This window comes from Epinephelus lanceolatus, chromosome 9 (genome assembly GCF_041903045.1).
Source record: "Epinephelus lanceolatus isolate andai-2023 chromosome 9, ASM4190304v1, whole genome shotgun sequence".
Classification (NCBI taxonomy): domain Eukaryota; kingdom Metazoa; phylum Chordata; class Actinopteri; order Perciformes; family Serranidae; genus Epinephelus; species Epinephelus lanceolatus.
In genome coordinates, this window is record NC_135742.1 from 11,738,788 (window position 1) to 11,762,020 (window position 23,233).

The window sequence follows — 23,233 nt, forward strand, 5'->3', positions numbered from 1 at the left end:
ACATGGCTCCTCGTTTTAAATGCCATCTGTAGCCGTTCCTTGTTTTAAATGCCATCTGTACCTGTCCAAATTATGCCTGATTCATGACAGCTCCCATTACTTATTTGAGTTTCTGAGTCAAGGCTATTTAATTGAAAAAGGTAACAGCATTTTACAAAAGAGTTTTTAACATGAAGGGCTATGATTAAACATCGAATGTCCACCATCTCTCATCACGACTTCTCTTCTCTGACGACTGCTGCAGTTTTTTTTAAAAAACAAATGTTCTTTCTAATAACCAACATTCACTGATATTTTTCACCTTTTATGTTTCCATGTTGACGCAGGTCAAGGAGGAAATGCTGACTTTATGTGAAGGACCTGTTTATGACCCGCAAAGCAGCCTGTCAGCAGATTTTTTACCCTCACAGACCTAAATAAACCCTTGACCTCCTAAAAATTTGGGATTTTACAGCCGAATGGCTCAAGCGGCTCCAGGCAGGCGGGAGAGACTGAGCTGCCAAGGTCACAATGTGGCAATACCAATGCTGCCAGACAAGTGTTTAGGTCTCAGTGTAGATTCTCAGGGGAGTATGTACAGGACATTTCAGAGGAGGATAATTTAATCACCTCAGCAGGGCCTGTGGGGAAGTCTCAGCCACTAATATCTGGATAAATACAAGGATCTATTGACTGCTGTTATACCTGAAGACCTGGGACTCATCTCTTGTTGGATTAACTCTTGAGGGCCTCTTCAACAGGAAGCAGCAGCTGCTTTGACTGGTGTGTGTATAGCTATCCATCTATCTGTCTGTCTGTCTACCTATATGTCAAACACAATTAGGACCTAAATGTCTATGTATGATTTTAATCCTGCTATTTCTGCAAGTGTCATACTCAAAATGAAGGACAGAAAAAGTGAGATATGTTCGTTACTTTTTTCCTTCCCTCCCATTCTGTTAGCCGTCCGTTCGTCCATTCATGCCTTTTATCCCTTCATCTCTCCTTTCTTCCTCTCTTACTTCCCTATTTTGTTATAAGTAACTAAGATGCTCAGGAGCAATGTATTGTAGCTAAAGTCTACATTTTATTCAGGGAATGTCGTGAAGTTAAAGTAAAAGTTGACAGAAATATAAAAACTCATGTAAAGTACAGGGGTGGCTGCACAAAACACCTTAAGTTAATATTTTCCTTAAAGTCCTAGTTAAAGTTTCCTCATAATAAAATTGGTTGCACAAATAAGCCTTAAGTCTTTTCCTTAAGGTTTTCTTAAAATGTCCACTTAAGTATTTATGGTTTGCTCCTGGTCTTGGTCTTATACTTAAGGAATCCCTAGACCATTGCACAAAAGACCTTAGCAACCAAGGCAAGGTTAAAAAAAAAATACTTAAGGTATCTCTGACTCTATCTTAACTGCTACATGACAAAGTTTATAGTGATAAATGAAGAAAACTAACACAACTTAGGAAGAGTGTTTTGTGCCCAGGATACGATTTTGATTTGACTGAATTAATTTTTGTTGCAATTTCTTCCTACAATTGTTTTCTGTTTTGGGGGTCAAATTACTTTGTAGTATGTGCTTTGTGTGATGGTATGCCTCCAGAAGTATAATCATTTCCTCCTTCAATATGGTTTTCTCGTCTTCTTTCCTTCAGCCGTTTTGTCATTATCTAACTTGAAAACAACTTAGTGAAATGATGAGTGAAAAAAAAAAACAGATAAGGGTTTTTCTTAACCAAGGAAACCCTTTAAGGGATTCTGTGCAACTGTTTAAGTCCCTCAGCTAAGGAGAATTTAAGCCTTTAATGTCATACTTAAGGAGAAATCTTAAGGTGTTTTGTGCAACTGTTCCCAAATACTCCCAAAAAACACTTAAGTACTGTTGTAGTGTAATGACATGTTATTACTTCATTACATTGCAACACAAGAAAGGTCGAGTAAAAAGTCCAAGTGACTTAAAAAATGCTTTAATCAGGGGTGGAGGAAGCACTGAGATCATTTATTAAAGTAAAAGTAGAACTACTTTAAACTGCTTCTTATACTGTTGGCTGGTTTAATCAATAATGCATTATATTTTATAAATTGATCATGTATTTTGTTTGTGAAATCTTTGACTGACAAGTAAAACTAGTAACTGTAGCTGTTAAATAAATGTAGTGAAATAAAATATGTAGTTAAGTAAAAGTACAACATATAATGTCCATCAGAAATATGGTGGAGTAATAACAAAAGTACCACATCTATCTATCTATCTATCTATCTATCTATCTATCTATCTATCTATCTATCTATCTGAGTCATCTGCATAATGCTAACGAGTCAAACACGATTTCTTAGTCAGCCTTATAGAAGTCATGTACCGACAACAGAACAGCAGTGACTACATAGAATTTGCATCTGACCTATCTTCCCCGACCTACATGAGATGATTCACCATACCATCTGAGGCATTTCCGCTGGACACAGTTATAAATATAGGCGTCCTGCAGCATAGGTAGTCACGCGGAGAAGTGATGGAATGGATTTTGAAGGAGGGAGCTGACAGGTTCCTTTTCAGACAGTTACAGATATCTGGAGACCTTTGGTGAGAGGAAGACTGATGCTTCTGTCAACACTAATGCTGCGTTTGGAGTAAAATAGAGGGGAAAGCCACTAGTAATACTCAACCTACAGAAAGGGTGCTGAGTGGGGGCATTTTCTTATTCACATTAAATAAACTGACTCCCACTGTGACTTTTTTTTTAAATTTTAAACGCACATATGGTGCCAGAGTGAATTAAAAGCATAAAAATAAAGCTTGTTTGAAAGGGAAAAAAGTGCCACGGCAGGACAGAGGTCAGGGCTAAGCCCCAACACCTCTGTGTACACATGACCTGTGAGTGGACATGCCCATTGGCAAAGATGAGTGTGGACAGCAAAATGTGGAAAGGTTGAAAACACAGACTGTATAAAATAACAGATGTACTCTCATATTGAAGCCTTGAGTTTGGCATTTTGACACCGTCTTGTTTTGCTTTGGAGCCAGAAGTGACCATATTTAGACGAGAGGTTGGAGCTAATCCTGACACTAGCTGTTAGCTTGGTTAGCATGGTGCATTTACAGATATGGGTTACTTTGATAATACTAATACTAATGCTAGTTATTGGTAGGGAAAATGGATTTAAACCCATGTGACGAGGGGCAATTAGTGGAAAAAGTAGGAAAAGGACCCATAATGCCACCTGGGGGAATTACACCCCAGGAAATACTTTTTTAAGAGGCTTAAATTGAAGTCAAAAATAAACCAAATGTTTTATTGAATTTAGCAAAAAAAAAGCTAATTAACAGGAACTGTAGCTGCTGGGAGAAAAGAAAAAAAAAAACATTAATAGTCAAATCACAACAATAAGGGGGAATTAAAATACTGGTATTCTTACAATTATCTTAGTAAAGCAGAGGCCACTCACGGAGAGGCAGACTACACTGAGGAGAGCCCAGGGGTGCCACCACCTGTTCACCTAAGGTGCAACACAGCAATACTGATGCAATCTACACTTGTGTCCCAGTTAGTAGCCACCGTCCCCAATTCCTATCTTAACCCTCAATCTTAACTTTCAAGCTCAACCCTCAGTCTCACTGGCCCTTAAAAACCAAGTGTTAGGGCTATCTTGAGACTTAGAAAAGGCAGATACGTCTTCACTGTGGGGGGCAGCACTACGCCAAAGCTCCGTCCGGTCTGTCAATTCAAAAGAACAAGAAGAAGAAGTACATTGCGTCATCAGTAGTCGTAGAAGAAGAAGGTTACAGACGAACGATACGAATCATGCTGTCTGCTGCTGTGGCTACAGTAGATGACACCGTCTGGTCATCTTACAAAAATGTCGGTGCAAACATTTCGCGTATATTGGTAAAACTTAACAACATTACCACTAAGAAAAATGATATTTCGAACGTTAACTGAACGACAGCTAATGTTATGGCTTGTGTGCACCGCAACGGCTAATGTTAACGTTACTATCGATCGAAAAATGTGTTTGTGTTTACGCAACAATGAGGTCTAAAATCCATAAAATGACATTTAACTAAGATATTACAATGCGTATTTACAAGGAAAATACTCACAGTTATAACTCCCCTTTTTACCGCTTTCCGCCACCATCTTGCTTTGAATGAATCGTATGGACTCAGCTGATTTCAGTGGGGCTCAGCCGATGATGCGCAAGGGATTCTGGGATAGCACTCACCGCCAAGTGTGGTGCTGGAAAATCTCAAAAGTAAGGGACATACAGCCCTTAATCTTAATCCTTAACCCAACCCACTGAGAATCGGGACAGCACTAGCACTTCACGGGAGCGCAGATTTTTGAGACTGAGGGTTAAGATTGAGGGTTAAGATAGGAATTGGGATTGGGCCTCCCATGCATAAAGTGCAGGGACTTCACCATAGATTCCAATGAGATGGCACTCTGCTTCACTTTCCCTGGTTTTGTTTAGTTTAGCTTTATTTGGACTGGATATTTTACTTAACTTGTGAATTTATATTGTGTATCAAGACTCTTTTAAGATAATTGTAATAAAACTATTTTAATTCCCCTATATTGTGTTGATTTGACTATTAATGTGTTTTTCTTTTCTCCCAGCAGCTCCAGTCCCTGCTTATTTGCTTATTTTTAATAAATTCACAAAAACATTTGGGTTTTTTTAGACTTCACGTCTCCTTGCTTCAGTAACCAGTCTGTGTGCCTTATCCCTGAATTTTCAACTCAATTTAAAGTTCTTGAGAAAGTATTTCCTGGGCTCTAATTCTCCCAGGTGGCATTGTCGGTCCTCCTCCTACTTTTTCCACTTATTGGCCCTCACCACACCTATTAAAACAAAACATTGCCATTATAACAAAATAAAGCACATCAGACTCCCTAGAGGGTCTTTTAGTACAACATAACTGAACAAGACTTTTAGACAATTAAATTGGTGACTCTCGTGAACTGAAAACACACTGAAATAGCAACAGCTATTGTTACGCCTGTACTCTGGGAAACTTGGTGTGTGCCATGGTTACAACAATGTTGTCACAGTGGTAGTGACTTTTCAACAGAAGGCACCCACCTCTCATTTAAATTGTGCAGTTGTCAATAACAATTAACGAAACTGTTTTTGTACCAGGCTGTAAACATGTTTATTTTGCTATAAATTTGGACATTTTAACATGGGGGTCTATGGGGATTGACTTGCTCAGCCAGCCTCAAGTGGTCATTTAAGAAACTGCAGTTTTTGGCACTTCTGCATTGGCTTTATTTTATAACCCTGGAGGTTATTGCTTGGTTGAAACAACTGGTTGATTTATAATAAATACTGATAAATATTATTAATGTTTGATCATGAAGCAAAGCAAGTTGTGTATCCCTGTTCTTCAGTAACCAGCACATGACTAGTAGTGCTGGTTACTGTGAATCTCAATCTACTAGCCGTCCATGGTTGCCTGTTCCTGGTTCAAAACTCACACCATTGACACAGTAACTTAAAGGACACTGATGGACCCTCATCTGAACCTAAAATAAAGTACATGCCAAAAATTCCTCCAGCATGACAGTTGTCAAAAGGAAGCTGGAAGTAGGGTGTGTGAGAGGAGTCTTGGGTTTCAGGTTGCGGGGATGGTGGGATGAATCACTTGGGGAAGTTGTGTGGGGGTTGGTTGCCGGTGTTGCTAAGGGAAGGGGAGTTTTTTTACTCAAAGTGGTCGAGTACAATGTCCTTCAGAGCGGAAAGCTGTGACAGCCAGTAGTTTAAGGACAGACTGCAGGGAACAGAGCGGCGCGTACTGATAAAATACTAGAGACCTGAGTGACACCAAGGTGCTGCTGTGAGACAGAAGCACAGATCGTGACTTCAGACCCTGAGTAAAAAGCTGAGGAGATAAAACATGGGGGTGTACAATGAACAAGGGTAAGATTACTAAGCTTGATTAAGAGCCTCTGTTGTGGTACATTTAAGAGACACAAAGTTGATTTTGAGGCATGTTTTGCATTGTATTAATTCATTTATCATCATTTGCTGCAATGTAATTAGCACTTGGAGGAAACAGTGTGAGATGATACAGTACACCAGATTTTTTACACTAATCAATGAATTTCAGGTTCTTTGTTCAGTCTGAATGATTTATACAAATTATGGTACTTCTTAAAAAAATGTGTATCTCTAATGATAACATTTACTGAATAGTTCCCTCAAGAATAAATTGTGACTTCATAGTTACTGCACTTATTTCATGTCTCCTTTATCCCTGTATACTTTAGGGCAGCCCTGCAGGAACCAGAGCACCGCCATATGCTGATCAAAGACTGCAAAGAGGGGTCTCCCCGCCACCGTCGCCACATGTCAAGCCCCCTCTCCCTTCACAAGCAGCTCAGCAAACTTCCCCCCAAAGACGTCTTCAATGACATGATGTTTGTGGGTCAGTTGCTACATTTGAATACATCTGACATATATATTTTATTGAACTGATTTTACTTCCAAGTGCAGTTTAAGCTGCTCTAGTTCTGCTCTCTGGATGGAGGATGGAAAAAGAGCACAGTTTCAATAGCATAATGAGAGCTGATTGTCTGGAATATTCTTTAGCAATCAAAGGAGTTTGAATGGAGTTTGAAAGAAGTGGCAGGGGAAGTCTAATGAAAGATGTTACTGAGTTGCATTATGGGAAATGCACCCGTAGGATCTAGCATCTTTGGAGCTTACAGTAGAGTTATCTATGGCACTGTATGGCACACATTCATTCCTTCATTAATTTAAAGAGGAACGATGCCTAAATTAAGAATTCCATTATGTTATTTCCATGACCTAGAAAAGTTCAATCAATATTTGGGAATGTAAGCTGCTCCTCCTTAAAGCCAGAAACCAGAGATGAAAGTCACAAACTTGTAATATCATCAGATAGAAGTCTGGAGCTGCTCAAGCCTGGTTTTTGTGACCCACCGAATGTAGTGTTCTCAGTTGTGAAACAGAAAATTCACCCATATACTCAGAACATTTCCCTGGCTGCTCTTAGTGTCATCTATAACATCTCTCACAATTCACTGTCTATGGAGTGGCTTTACACTTTATATTTAATGACATCACCAATTTGAGTTTTAGCACTCTAGCTTTTGATTTGGGAGAGAGTTGGGCCTCGATCTCACTGAAAGCATTTCGCAGGTTGCAAAATGCCTTTTTTTTAAAGTGAATGCCACAAGTAAAAAAAACTTGTGCGCCTTTTATTGTTGCCAGGCAACCACCCCATCACATCCTTACACTGACCTTCCTGTGTAATCAATCTACTGTTTTTTTTTTTTTACAGTAATTAGTAGCTTGTTAGTAAGATGGCCCAGCAGAGGGTACTTGCTCTAGCTCTGGGAATCCAGCAACCGCCACCACCAGTTTTTCCTCCACTGTTTACAAACTGTTAACTTGTTGTCGTGGCCACTACAGAAGGCCCACCTCTCAAATCATCCAACTGGACAATGGGAAAAAAAGATGATGAAAAAAGAGATGATGTGGGCTGCTCTCCCGCTCTGAGTTGAAGGTTTTTCAACTCAAGGAGTTCAGAGCACTCCAGAAAAAATCCAAGGTGCCTAGAAGACAAAAATGTGAGGTGCATTGCAATGCAAAAAGCTTCATTCTCATTAAAAACAATTACAAAAAGCCACTTTCAGCTGCTAAAACACTTTCTGTGTGATAGGGGCCTTGCCCATTTTCTAATATTTTTGAACTGTTTTTTAGTCTTTCAGAGCCTGTTTACACCTGGTCTTAAACATGCATTTTAGCGATCCGAACCCAAGTGGACAGCAGAGACGCATCCCTTTTCACACCTGGTCTATAATCTCATCTCCAGCTGACCACTTGTGTTTAGACTTCATTACTTGCTAGACAAGTTATGGTTGTGTCGGTACAGTTGGAGAAATCACTGTCAGCAGAATTCAACACGACTCCTTCCAATGTGCAAAACAATGGACGGTCATGTAACACTTTGTCCAACTCATCCTAAAATGGGCAAGTTATGTAGAGTTAGCACACTGTCACTACATCAACAATCCTGTCTTGTACTGTTGAGGAACGTAGTCCTTGTCGGGGAAGCATCATGACATATTTGCATTTATACTACATTTACATTTCCCAGACCACCTTGGCATATAATTGGAGTGATCGGATCACAATGTGTCTTAGTGGTCATTTACACTTGTATTTAACGTTGTACCAACACGTTCTTACTCTGACCTCGTCATATATCGATGTACGGTCATGGACATTCCACACCCAGATACGTACGTAGTCTGGGTGCATTGGTTGTTTATGTTCTGGGATGCCATGTCAAGTTCTGCCTGTTACATGCATTGTCTTTTGTCAACAAACCCTTTGGTTTTCACAGGAATCTACGGTTTGTATATAGTCTCTTTCAAAATAAATACACTGTGACGGTACAACACCGTGAATTGACGTATTTTTTCCTTCATCAACAAACACACGTGGTTACGTTTTGCCGGCATACATGTGGTTGGGTTTAGGGAATAAAAACAGGGTTTGGTTTTTCAGTCTTACAGGACGCAAACACCGGCATCCCTGGTGAAAGTTGGTGGTTTTTGGACCCATTCACCACCCCTTACACCCATCGTAGTCAGACTTTCGCCATCTTAATCGTTCTTGTCCCAACGCATTTCCCCCTAATGCTGCGTATCATGGTGATGTGAAGCTTTTTCGTCAGCATCTAACGCCGGAAGTCACTGACCAAACGCCGGATTTGAACAACTTCAGAGTGAGACCAGGTTGGCTGTACCCTTGTAATCTGATCACCCAAGACACATGTCAAAACCAGGTGTAAATAGGGCCTTAGAAACTTTGTATTAGCCCAATACTAAATTGCTGGATAACCCCTTTAAAACCACTTTGACTAAAATGGGTTGAATCACAAGAAATCTTTGGGTATCAGGCCCTTTTCACAGCACATTTCAATTTGTCATGCTAGGAAAATGTTCCTAATAACATTAACAATGGCTCTGATCTATTCAAACATCACAGTAATCCAGGACCGTGAGTCAGCATGCACAATACCAGGACCCTGAAACTGAGGCAGCTCAGTGGAACATTTTCTGTTTAAAAGGCCTATTTTGTGTCATCTTTATTATAAAGTAAACATGCTGCTTTAAAAAGAACGTGTGATGCTCATTAAACGAAAGCATCAGTGACACCTTCTCACATCTTGTTCTCACGTGGCCACTGTATGGATACCATGCTGTCTAGAGACTACTGTACTGTGGTAACCTTTTACTGTAATTGCTCCAGTCTGTTAAAGAGGTGCTAAAGAGAATCTTCTGTTAATATTTAATGGGTATTTAACAGCTTCTGTCCCCTGCCAAAGTTGCCCATTATTATCTACATCACAGTTAATAATGAAAGTGATTATCGGCACCGGCACCGACACATTCTCCAGAACAAAACAACAGTTGCCTCTATTAAGAGGCTGGGAGCATGAAACCGGCACACAGAGCTGCTGTGCAAACACAGGATTACATTCTGTAGCAATAAATTCAGCCTCAGTAGTATTTAAGGAGAGTGTTGATCATATTGTACAAGAAAGGGAGAGTTGTTTGAGACTGTTAAATTAAAAAGGGTAAATAAAAGTGGAACCTTCAAGGCGAAAGTAAAGACCATTAAAAACATACTGACAGGTGACAAATTAAAGGACAAACCTAAATAAAAGGGGCGGAGAAACATAAAAAAAAAGAATATTTGATGAATGGAAAATGATGTAAATCAAATGCTCAGGCTTTCACAACCAGCAAGACTCGTTCTGAGAGAAAAGAATATTAATTTACATGTGCACGTAAGAACGAGAAATGTGAAAAGTCTGGCGATTACACCCCATCGTGATGTCATCTAATCCAGTAGGATGGTAAAGACGTATTAATTGGGGAACACCATGAAGAGGGAGGTGAGAATCTGGATGTGAAGAGGAGTGGGCTTTTGATGAGCTCATCCGGGGCTCTGGATAAGGTGACTGGAGGTGAATGGGGTGGAGGAGGGCATGACGATTCAGTCTAAAATGACAGCTGACAGGAGCAGAGAGGAGAACAAATTTAAAGTTTGGCAGGAGCAACATGAATGGCTGAAGGAGATTGTGGCAAAGTTTGATTGGCTTACACCCATAGAAAGCAGTGAGAGTGGGATGGAGAGAGAAATGTTAATGGATATAGCATAAAGAAAGTCTTCCTGATTGAACTTACACTGAGCTTCATAAGAATAGAAGATTTTATTTAACAGTCCTCTCTCCACCAACTTAATCATGACACAAAAAGAGGGTGCATATTTTGTAAGAGTGATGTTCAGAGACCTGTTACATCTCTGCCAAAGAGAACTGAAGCTGCTCTGGCGTTTGGAGTCCATAAATTTACTTCAGTTTTGGTCATTGGTGAAGATATATGGTGGCAACCTCCCATCATCAGACATAAATTTCAAATGCTTTGGCTCTGGAATAGATTTGTGATTTGTCTCTGATCAATGACTCACTAAAAATATTTTTAATTGGAACATTTCGTATGGTTATGCCTGAGCTAATGAAATCCTTATTCTGTTTGAACAATTTATCTTCCAGAACAGGTTACTTTGTGACATTCAGGAGATTAGGAGCAAAATGTGCCTCATGTATGAAGAATAATGATCTGTAAAAACTTACTGCCTTATAAAGAACAGCTACAATATAAAACCTTAGGTGAAATATTATCTGAACATGATCCCTATGTGTACAGTTATGCTAAGGAAACTTTACCATTCGCCTCAGAGACTAGCTGGTTTAATGCCACTCCAGAGGACAGACCTTTTTTTGTTGTGTGAGAAGCCTGGGCATGTTTACACCCATACATGTAATGCAGAGAGGATGGGGGTCTTTCCCCAATATGGTGAGTCCACAAGTGGCTGGGCAAGGGCGGGACTTGATGCCTTGCCTTTGCTGCCACCAGCGTTCCCTTTAGAGCAGGGGTCTTCAGCGTTTTTCAGGCCAAGGACCCCTTGGCCCAAACACAGACAGCAGGGACCCTTACTGCATATATTTTTTAAAAAAAGAGTTGCACTTGAGATAGTTCTGAATATTTTCCAGGTCTTCTCTTGGTTGCCTAGCTGCTAACTAAGCAGCAGTTGTAGCATTGCTAGGTGCGTTAGCCTCACCCTCTGCACTTTCAGTGGTGGTTTCTACGGTGGACAGTGTGTCAGAGTCTGTTAAAAAGTTATGAAACAATCCATTGTGGCACACAAGAATGTCTGTACACATAGTAATACAGCTAACTGGCTAATGTGCAAAAATAATTACAGGTGCTGCACAGTGATGTAGTGTTAGCTAGCTCACATGATCACATAGCGATTCCTGGGTAACAGTCAACCTATCAAAAATGTTGTGTACTGTTAACTAATAGGTTTGATGAATACGCTGATTTATGTTGGCTAATAATATGTTAGATTCACGTTAATGTGGATTTTCAGACACATTTTACTTTCTAAAACTTTCATTAGTTAATTAGATTATTTAGAGGCTTATAGTAACTCTGAGTACCCCCTAGAGGTTACGGACCCCCTGTTGAAGACCCAGGCTTTAGAGGATTCGGTGTTTGCCATCGCTAACGCTGTCGTTAGCTAAAATGAAAATTAACCTCAACGGCTAAAAGCAGTAGGAAAAACAGACACACAGCTCATCTGGACGTGTTAACTTGTTCTTTAAGGTACACCACAACCTGAAAACACCCACATGAACAATTGTAAGGTTTCTTAATGAAATACAATCCAAAAGTCCTGACACCAGATCTCCATGATCAGTGACTATCTTGACGATTGTGTCAGGACAGCTGAGGAGCTCTCATGATCTTCACGTGGAAGAAAGTGAGAATGATAGGCGGGACGCTGCAGGCATTAATAAAGGGGGACAGGCTGGTCTGTGCAACTCAAGATGATTGGTCTGTCCCCAAACAGAGGTGGTGTTATTGGAGCTTCCATGATCGGTCACGCCTGAGAGCACTTCCCATAGTGAGATACCTCACTAAGTTGTCAGAGAACTGGGGTTACCCAGGTAACCTAAAGTTTAGACATAAGGGATTTACTTTTTAGTAAAATGACCTACATTTTGTTGATTTCTTTTGGTTAGATGACCATAAAAAAATCTGAGCTATGTTTCAGAAAGGGAACCTTTATTGCGGCCGGCTCTATTTGACAAGCCTGGGATAGAAGGAAGAGTGTTTTGTTTGGGACTGAGCAGTAAGAAAACATGTATTTTGGAAGGATCACTGCAACATTATTAAAATGATGTCTTGTAAACCCCGTGAGAGTTGTGCACATTTTTGTGTGCATGACAAAAAATAAAGAAGTCAATCAATCAAATCTTGAGGCTCTTTGTGGCCCGACACCTGACTAAGACAGTTAATGTTGTTTTTTCTTGCCTGTAATTTGTCACCCATCTGTGCATTTGCAGTCTTTTAAATTACTCATAATTTTGAGTTCACTTTGGCGATTTATCCATTTCCTGAATCGCACCTCGTTCTGCCAAGGATCACCATGGAAACCAGTCAAAACAGCTCAACACTATTGGATCCATGCCTAAATTTGTTTACTGCTTCTACTGCATATAGAGCAGTGGAAAAAAAGTGAGATATGATAGAAAGAAGCCAGAAGAGGAAGTTCTGTAAAAGAAACTGTCACATTTGAAAATGTGAGTTGCTGATTGACATTTCTATTTGCAGTTTAAAGATTATGTTTTCATCCAGGTGCCAAGGAAAAGATTTATTTTTCCTTTTATGGCAGCACCATAAAGATAGGCCTGGTGCTCATCAGCTGAATGGGGACAGAAAATGTTTTTGATTGAACTGACATAAAATAATGAGTGTCTTGTATTGTGTTGGCAGTCGGAGGATGGACCCAGGATGACCCATCCTGTTTGGTAGAACAGTTCTGTCCCGAGTACAATGAGTGGAGGACAGCAGCACGCATGGTCAACAGTCGTGGCAAAGTGGCCGTGGGCACACTGGATGGCAAGATCTACACAGTGGGCGGGGAAGATAACATCCGATGTTACAGCAGTGTGGAGAGGTGAGACAACACAGTTGCTAAATGTCTTCTACTGACAATTCGCGCATAGTGTCTCAATTTTGCAATTATTTTACATCTCATGTTCCAGTTAAACATCTAACTCCTGACTACATGAGAGGCTGTGACTGAAATAGTTTGGGATTTATGTTGATTTTCTGGTGAAAGGTGAATCAAACTGACATTTCATTACCTCACACAGATTATCACAGCCAGAGAAAGTGAAAGCGAGTTGAAGCTGCGGTGACAGTGTGAGATACCAGTCATATCTTAATAAGCAAAAGCTGTCTGGCTCTGACAGTCAGGTTGTTACAGAGAACTCCTCCCAGGTTGATCTGTGGAGGATGAAGTCGTGTAAATGTAATGTAGGTGCCATGTGCAGACATCGAAGTGCTATCAGTCAGCCACTTGTGACCTTGGTGCTGACAGTGGAGTGGTGAATGTGCTGCGGCTTGAGACCATGTAGGGCAAGAAATTACTTAAGGTTACAGTCTGAACTTGGAGACCTCTGTACATGGAAAAAACCCCTGCCCTACTGTTTATATAACCTTATTTAACCATGAAATGGACCCAGATGAGATTAAAAATCTATTTTACATGAGAGTAGCCAAGATAGCAGCAGCACTTTAGAACATAAAGGGCACAAAAATATTGAATTATTACAGATATGAGGAAACTGTAATCCAAGAGGCATGTCATTTAACCCCAAAGCACGTTATGTAAAACATATTAGAATTACAGATATGCTGCAGCGGAGGATCATGCGCAGAAAACAGGCTGCTACACAGACAGTAATATGTTGCTGTGCATTTCTCACTGAATCACTTTTTCTCATTTCTTATATCATACCCACCCCTATTCCCTGATGTCAACCGTAACCATCAATATTACAGGTCTGTAGTTAATCTTAACCTTTGCCCAGTGTGTGAGCTAAATCATGGCTTTCAGGGGAGCTCACTCTTTTCTTTATAGGGGGGCGGAGTGGAGCTTTTTCATGCTTCAGAGAGAACACTGATTGAGACTCTTATTGCAAAGACACATTTGTAGCTTCAAGCATATAGGCCTACTTGCTTTATGTCAGCACATCCGATATATCCTCCTGAGACTCAAACTCTGATGAGTATAAAAACTAACATTGTCACCGATAATTAAGTCCAAATGTCACTTATCGAGACGATAATAAAGTCTCAATGTCCTCAAATGAGCACTTTCTAATGACAGTGTCTTAGCTTGTTACTGTTGCTTAAATAGGTCAAATGTGTTGCCATATCAAACAACATACATTATCAAACATGAATTAACAAGTTTCGACCATAAAATGTGATCAGGTTTTGGACCTTGTTCATGTCCTTATGTCCATGTCCATGTTTTTACATGGATCAGTGTATTGTGGTCTTACTACCACTAGATGGCACAAAAAAGCGTCCACGAACGAGGACAATAGGTCTGAGTTAAGTAGAATGAAGTATAAGGGTGACGTAAACCCAAAATCTAATGTCCTTATATGAGGATATGATAATTACTTAGTGGCCACGCCAAACATCCACACAGGTATCAAAACTGACTATTGAATCTTTAAGTTCCCTTGTTTTCTTTTTAACCCAGTAAGAGCAACTGAGGAGGGATCCCTCTTCCAGGACGGACAGACGTGCAATAGATGTCGTACAGAACAGATCAACATAATTTTAGCCCCAAACTTTCACAAATCTTGCTTCCAAGAAAGGAAGACTTGTCAAGAGAAGCCAAGCTCATTTGGCTCTCCTGTATTTGGCACCCTGCTCTAATCATTCTGAAAGTGCTCACTAGCAAAATCCATCATCATGCTAGTGAGAGAAACAAAGTGAGTAATTCGTGGAAAAACAGTTCTGGGGATTTCTGTATTTAGAAATAAGAGGAGTGGACTAACTGTAATTTTGTTGTCTGAGTTGTTTTTCCTACCCATGATGCAAAAAGACCTCTTTCCCAAAATTTTCCACCCACTCCCCTTTTGAAGAAATTTACTTAGCCTAACCTTTGGTTTGCTTTTTAACAGTACAAATCTGATGCTAAAAGCAATTCTTTTTGACTAATTTTTGTCTACTTTATCACTAGATTTGGTGAGGGAGAGAGAGATATATGAATTAATTTCTTGTTGTTGTTAACATTACTGAACAGCAGAGGCCAGCAGTGAGGCGAAAATTAACATTAAACCCAAGTTGTAACCTAAAGGCATCTTTTTTAGTGAGCAATGGACCTCCTAAAATCCTGACTTTGCCTGATTTCCCCTCATTTTTTTCATACTGCCAGGGTATTAATTCTTCATAAGCAGAGTTAATAAAACATAAACACATACACACACACATGTACTCTGCTCTCCTGTTGCACATTTTTTCCCATTTCCTCTCCTCCTACTCTATCAGATGTCTCGAAGCAGCTGGCTCTGTTCCCAATTCCCACAGAAGGACACTCCTTAACTGAATGCCAGCCAGATGACCCCGGCCAGCCGGCTGCAGACCAGCAGGAAGAGACCTGCCCCCAGACTGATCAGCTGTCAGTGGTCTGAACCAGCTAGCTCTCATTCTGGTTACCAGAGTGCATCTAATCTCTGACTGGTGGCCACAGTACTGATATTTCTGGGGAATTGCCGACATCCCACTCAAGCAAGAAATTTGCCAATTAGAAGTGTTGTTTTGTGGGATGTGGGTTTTCATCTAATGGCCTTGAATGGAGAGCAAACATTTTTTTAATAGCCTTCCAGTGGAGAGGAAACGCCGGCAGATGTTTACACAGATGCCCACACTCCTCAAATACTTTCTCTCAGTGTGAATGTGTTCCTCAAAAGCACACAGTTGCAGGCGTACAAAACAAAAAAAACACACATTTCTATGAAAGCTTTTGCCTGTGTTGGTTGTTATTACCAGCAGCTGATATAACTGTCCACCAACACTTTGATATAACCGCTCCTTGACCTCCTTCATGGCAGGTACAACCCAGACATGGACAGCTGGAGTACAGATGTAGCACCCTTGAGCAGCCCCCGCAGCGGAGTGTGTCTGGTGGCGATGGACGGATACCTGTATGCTATTGGAGGACATGACGGCATTACTGCCATAAATACTGTGGAGAGGTACTGTTGCATGAGCGCTACAGAAGGTCAATATCTTACCTTAAACTGTGAATCCTCTTAATGCATTCTGTAAAGGCTATGTTTAAGACATCTCCACGATATTAAGGGATACTATCTATTACTTTCCACGTAAAATCCTCCACTCAAAAGGTTTCTTGGTTTTTGCAAAGAAAACATTTTGAAAGCACATTTTAATTTGTCTCTGTGAGACAAAACGAGGCTGTGTCTTACATATATCATAGAATGAAAGTAATAATGATTTTAATGACCTGACATCTCACATTACTTTGAGAGCAATCTGAAGTGGCTGACTCAGAGGAAGGAACAAAGACATGATTCATCTGAGTTATGCAAAAACACAAATGACTGACGGACCATTTGTTAAATTGGTCTTGCCAACCTTTGTGTCGTTGTTCCAGGTATGACCCGAAAATGAACACATGGAGCAAGCAGACAGCCATGCCGACCAGGCGCACCGGAGCTGTGGCTGCTGTGCTGGAGGGTTACTTGTATGTGATCGGGGGGAATGATGACGATATGGCTCTGAACACAGGTGAGTGATGAGGTTGCAAATGAAAGAGCGTCATTGACATTGAACGTCGGTCAGTCACAAATTGTCACAGTTTTTCAGTCTACAATGATAGAAAGCAGAAGAATCCAGCATATCCTTACATTTGAGACGCTGGCACCAACAAATACCTGTTGTTATTGCTTTAATAAATGACTTAAAGCTGGGGTAGGTAGTTTAATTTTGGCGTCATTGGGCAAAAAACCCAGAGCACACTTTGAGTATATTGTCATTTAAGTGGTCTGAGAAAAAAATAGACTTCTGCACCTCTGCTTGGCTCTGTTTTTAGCCTTTAGAGCTGTGATGGGAGACTTTGGCCAAACACAGGCCATTTTCAGAGAGAGCAGCTGTCAATCATGTCAATTGTTACTCATGAACTGCAGTCAAACTGTCAGCGCTGTGTAGTGCCAACGCTGATCAAATATGGATCAAGATTCTGTTACTCCATTGCTTATTTCTCGCTTCAAATGTTTTCAGAAAATTTTTTAGTGTATGCCTGAGGCCATGGTTCTCTGCCAGAAAATGGTGAATTGTCCCCTCCGGGTTGGGAGTGAGTGACTGTGTCTTGTTCACCATTGAGGATAGAATGGAGTGTGAAATGGATTGGCGGTTTGGCACAGCGTCTGCAGTGATGCGGGCGCTGTGCCAAACTGTCGTGGTAAAGAGGGGCTGAGCCAGAGGGCAAAGCTTTTGATTTACTGGTCCATCTATGTCCCAACCCTCACCTATGGTCATGAGCTCTGGATAGTAACCGAAAGAATGAGGGTGGCTGGGCTCGGCCTTGGAGATAGGGTAAGGAGCTCGAACATCCAGAGGGAGTTGGGAGTAGATCAGATGCTTCTTTGCATCGAAAGAGTCAGTTGAGGTAGTTCGGGCATCTGATCAGGATCCTCCTGGGCACCTCCCGTTGGAGGTGTTACAGGCACATCCCACTGGTAGGAGGCTCCAGGGTAGACCCAGAACACGCTGGAGGGATTACATATCTCATCAGCCTCCTGCTGCCCCCACGATCCGACTTCGGATAAGTGGTTGAAAAAGGACGGATGGATATTTTAGTGTATTGTTTAGCTGTACAATGTGGAAGTTTGTGACCCAGTCGCCATGATGGACACAGTCAAGCCCAAACAAAGCCCACCAACCAAAGCAAATATTCTCATTTTAAAGCTAAACAGTGCACTAAAATGTTTCTGAAAACATATGAGGTAAAAAAGAGCCAATGGGGTGACAGAATCGTTATTTATATTTGATCAAAGTTCACGAGCAGTGACTGACATGACTGACAGCTCTGACTCCTCTGCTTTGATTGGTTGTCTTTGCAAATGCCATTAGGAGCTCTATGAAGAGGTAGAGGAGAATTATCTTTATCACAGATTATCTGCCTCATGTACTATTGTCAGGATAGTGACAGTAACATAAAAAATAACCTTTTGTCATGTTGGCTAAAAAAGTTACCTACTGTAGCTTTAAAGGATTAATTAATTCTCTGAAATAAAAGTGATTAATTTTTCTCCTGTTTACTAATTGATTAACTGATTAATAGTTTAAGCACTTCTTTAAATTCCCAGTGGAAAACTCTATTAAAAATGTAATTAAACCACCTCTTTTTAAATTATCTGCCAGTTTTCATGTCATAATGTGACTTGTTACCGCCGGCACAAATCATACAAAGTAGCACAACTTTCAAAACAACCCGAAAGACATGGTACTGATCATTTATTTATGTGGGAATGTTACTGTGCAAATATTCAACTAGAATAGTTGCTTTAAGGCATTTCTGTAAATTGACTCTTTCCCAATGCTATTTGATATAAATCTCAGCTTTCTTTGACAGCTTTTTGATGTGTGGCAGGACTTAGGTCACACATGATGACTGGCCTGACCTTTATTTTTCGGCGAGTCACCTAATTTGCATTCACACACACACACACACACACACACACACACACACACACACACACACACACATTCTTTAGCCCCCTGACCTTGCTAAAGATAAACAAGGGTTATGTTGTGCTGCCACTTGCTACCGACTATTTCAGTCTGTGAGAAATGTACGTCAGTGAAATTCCCACAACCTTTATGTGGTTCCCATCAAGTTTACGGTCATGGTAAATGTTTGAAAATTACATTATTATTTTGTTTTAAATAGGCTTTAGTTGGAAAATAAATCGAAAATATATTCACATAATTGGTATCTTGCTTTCTGGGAGACATTTTAGGCTTTTTATGTGCATCTAGAATTGCAGCAGTTCAATGTGGCCTTAGACACTTTTATATATAAATATAAACACTACCTGTCTGTAAAGTAGTGTTACTCATGCAGTTGTTTATTTTATGGTACATTTGGCCTTGTTTGACTCCTGCTATCCTCTAAATGTCCCCCAGTGGAGCGATACAACCCTGTAGACGGTACCTGGTCGATATGCGCCCACATGCTGAGTCCCAGGGAGAACGCCGGCTGCACCGTTTACCTGGGACACATCTATGTGGCCGGGGGCAAAGACGAGCTCAACTTGAAGCTCTGCAGTGCTGAGAGGTTTGACCCGGACACTATGAGGTGGACTCCTGTCAAACGTATGAGGAGCAAGAGGGATGATGTGAGTAATGGATCACTCAGGCACATCAGATATCAGGCCTCCCTCCTGATTCAAAGTCTGGTTTATTTTTACATTCAAATGATAAGCAAAGAGAGGATGGAGAGAAGTAAAACGACTTACATGACAGAGGGAGGAACACGGTTTTCTTTCACAGATTACCCAAAATATTTCAGCAGAGGTTTAAGGTCTCACTACTATTTTTGGATCCTACAGTCAGTTTTTGTTTTGTTTTTAAAAAGACTCCTCTACACACACACACACACACACACACACACACACTACACACAGTTTCAACATCACAAAACACACTTCATTCAAAGTCAACAGAAACAAAATAAAACTCACAAAAGCCATTTTGCTTTGTCTTTTCACTGTTTGAACAATCACCAACTCTGGTTTGGTTAAACAAATCCTTAATTCATGCAGTAAGGTGTGAAAATACACTGCCTCTACATGTGCTAAAATAACTGTTTATTTAAAGGGAGTCTGGTGGGTTTGGCAATAATATTTATTGGGCTGTTTCTGGTTAAACAAAAAGCACCTGCTCTTTAACAAAAAGGTCTGTCTCTGTAGGGAGGCTTTCCATAATACTGTCAGACATCCATAATAACAATATGAGCCTGTTAGTAGCAAAAACAAGCACTTTTAGTGGATGTAAATTGACGGTGCCAAATGTCCATAAGTTGGTATACCCTCCTGAGACCCAAACTTTTATTTGGTATGTATTTTTTATTTCTCTTAGCTATTTGGGATTAGTAGGACCCAATAAGTATAAAATAACTAAACATTCAATGATAAATAAGTCCCAATGTCCTCACGAGATGATAATAAAGTGCCATTGTCTTCGAGTGCTTCCTAATAACAGTGTCTTAGCTTGTTACTGTTGCTAGAATTGGTCAAATTTTTTGCCATATCAAACTACAAACATTATTAACCATACATTTTTACATGGATTACTGTATTGTGCTCTTACTAACACTAGATGGCACAAAAAGTGTCCACGAATAAGGACAACAGGTCTGAGTTAAGAAGAATGAAGTATAAGGTCAAGTAAGTCCAAAATGTGTTGCCCTCATATGAGGACACAGGGTCTGGGGAGGATATTGCAGCCTGTTTCGCCGCTGCTAGCTCACTTGATACTGGGACAATTTAAAAAATTGTTGTTCCCATCAGTTTCCTTGATACAAAAAACATAGGAAAGTAGGATTCAGGTTGAAAAATACCAACATTACCCCTCAAGGAATTGCCAAATTATTACAATTCATCCTAAGGCGGACCTAAATGTCGGTAACAAATTTCATTGCAATCCATACAGTTGTTGTCAAGACATTTTACTCAACACTGACTTGCTAGTGGCACCAGATGTAAAGTCAAGGGATCACCAAAATTTCATGGCAGTCAATCCAATAGTTGTTTAGATCTTTCAGTCTGAACCAAAATGGTGGACTGACCGACCAACAATACTATCTATAAAACCATGCCGCTATCAAGTCTAATAGATGTCTACTAAACTATTATATGCATGCTGTGAATGGCTGGTTTGATATATTGAAAAGAAAAGGTCAAAATAACAAGTTCAGTTTATTTCATATTTCATTCATCTCATTTGTGAGTGTAATGGCATATAACAGTTTCATATTCACTCTTGTGTATTGTGCCTCAGATGTCCCTTGTAGTCTTCAACGGTGCCTTGCTGGCTGTGGGAGGCTCTGACGGTGTCACCAATCTGAAAACAATAGAGGCTTACTGTCATGAAACTAACACATGGAGGTAAGAGGAAAAACAACGCCGTGACATCTTTGTTCTCAGTGCTGTGGCGTTTTTAAACTTGGCTGCCATGAGATTACTCATCTTTCAAAGAATGCCCTGAGCTCTAAAATATTTTTTTTTTGTTTGTTAATGCAAGATGCATAAAAGCCACGCAACACACTAAGGATGCAGGGATAACCAAGACTTAATACAGTAGCAGAAAACATAGAATATTTTGTGTTTATCTGAATTTAAAGTCAATATTTTAGCAATAGGATCTACTTTGTTTTTAGGAGTTAACTAAGAAGGAGTGAGCTGGATAACTTAAAGTAATGTATGTATCATCTGATCCCACATTTGTGAGGAATAAAATTATTTACATTTGCACTCAGTGTGAAATCACACAGGCATAGTGTGGTGCAGACTATAAAAGGAGAGCAAATATTGACTCCAACTGTTCAAAGTCAGGTGAGACATTTACTAAAAAGTGACGATGAATAAGGAAAAAGAGAAAAACCTTATCATCCAAAGTAATTACTTCTATTCATTAACATTTCTATGTAACATTATGTTAATTAATGTTACAGATAATCTTGCCATTTGGGTACAGTTGTCAAATGAATTTCAAGCTAAGGACAAAAATACTTTACATCAAGAAAGTCTGCTGCTTACAGCCAGACAAATACTCACAGTCACTTTGTGATTCATGCACCAGGCTCATGTAAGGCTCCTATATCTTATATATGCCTCCAGGCTGCTTACAGAATCTGAGTACTTCAATGTCTGAGTCTGACTGTTTCCCTCTCCATCTGTTTTTAGACACTTTGGAAGCATGAAGAGCAAGCATCCAGGAGGCAGAGTGGCTGTGCTGTGCTGAGCCTCGACAATGCTTGTATTATATGAACAGGACAGAGGTGTTAGAGAGAAATAGCCTAATGGATGTACGCCAGGCTCTGGGACACATTGTGATAGGCTTCAAGTAAGGCAGCATAATGACTGAATAATTGAAGAGTTCACTCCAAAATGAGACATCGCTGCATTAGTCAAAGCTGGCAGGGGCTGTTATACAAAATGACTACGAGCATTAAATTAAAGCACATTATAGGCTACCAGGTTACCATTAAAGTTATGGGTCTTTTTATGTCTCTAGATTACAAAACACAGCTCTTTCATAGAGATGAATCAGCGGCAAATAAATTTCAGGTTGGATTTTTTTCCCCCACAAAAAACAGATAAGTAAAATATTTGAATTTAGATTTAACAACTGGATTTGGTACTATCATAAAAATGGCCCAGCCAGTACTGGATGTTTTATACACTGGCCTCACATATCCGTCTAGATCTTAATCATGATACTCTAGCAGACAAAGTAGTAGGCTTGGGTAGTATCTCATTTTTCATAGCCTCATACCTTCCTGACATGTCACCTGGGTATATGGTATATGACGGTAATTGACCATGTGCTAAGTCCCGCCCCTCAAACGCAGACTGGCCAATCGTAGCATAGCATCAGCACACTCCAACGCGGGTCCGACAACAACACAGCTGTGTTCCATTGACTCTAATGCAGTTGTTTCAGATTTCCTTAATTTTCAGGCTGGTTTTGTGGATTTCCAGCTAAATTTTGTGCCTGGGTCACAAGTAATAATGACACTTGTTATCCGGAGGATTACATGTTTTTTCCCCAATATCAAAGCCTGAAAAATATAGGGCTAACTAGCTAGCTACTGAAGATATAGCCTAATGAATGTATACACGTGCTGCTTTTGCTTTTAAATGATAATAACACTGAAAAAAGACCGACCTTGAGAAACGTTGCTGATATTCAACCAGCTGTGTGTCATCGTAGTGTGTGCAGATGAATGCCGCTTAGCTACCCCTGAAGCTCCCTGCCTGTTCAGTGACATAGGTCTAGCAGCCGAGGTCCGAGTGCTGGCAGCAGCACAGGGGGAAGGCAAACATTGTTCATGTGAACACTGTGATGTCACACACCTGGTTGAATATCAGCAATGTTTCCCTTTAATTCCATCAACTTCTGTCTCGATCGTCAGGAGATGTGGTGGTTCACTTTTACACTGTCATCTGTATGTTCAGCTTTAGCTTCTAACTATCTTTATCTTTTTAACCTGAGTGAGTCGGACATGCTGAATATATCCCTCAAACACA

At 40.3% G+C, this 23,233-nt stretch overlaps 1 protein-coding gene across 2 annotated transcripts; it reads left to right on the forward strand.

Annotated features, from left to right (window-relative positions):
• Window positions 1-485: 485 nt before the first annotated feature.
• Window positions 486-22,192, forward strand: LOC117252775 (uncharacterized). 2 transcript variants are annotated; one of them, XM_033619932.2, is made up of 8 exons: window positions 486-762; window positions 6,252-6,409; window positions 12,867-13,050; window positions 16,010-16,153; window positions 16,573-16,706; window positions 19,107-19,318; window positions 20,982-21,088; window positions 21,887-22,192. In XM_033619932.2, exons 2-8 carry the CDS (start codon window positions 6,283-6,285, stop codon window positions 21,942-21,944), a joined length of 966 nt encoding a protein of 321 aa, XP_033475823.2. In that variant the 5' UTR covers window positions 486-762; window positions 6,252-6,282; the 3' UTR covers window positions 21,945-22,192. The 2 variants fall into 2 exon arrangements, with proteins under 2 accessions (XP_033475823.2, XP_033475822.2); XM_033619931.2 differs by lacking the exon at window positions 486-762 and adding an exon at window positions 5,672-5,901.
• The last annotated feature ends 1,041 nt before the right edge of the window (window positions 22,193-23,233 follow it).

Coding starts and splice junctions, on each gene's coding strand:
- LOC117252775 (XM_033619931.2), top strand. CDS start 5,879: ATGGGGGTGTACAATGAACAAGG. Junction 5,902..6,251: donor GGGGTGTACAATGAACAAGG/GTAAGATTACTA, acceptor TGTATACTTTAG/GGCAGCCCTGCAGGAACCAG. Junction 13,051..16,009: donor TGTTACAGCAGTGTGGAGAG/GTGAGACAACAC, acceptor CCTTCATGGCAG/GTACAACCCAGACATGGACA.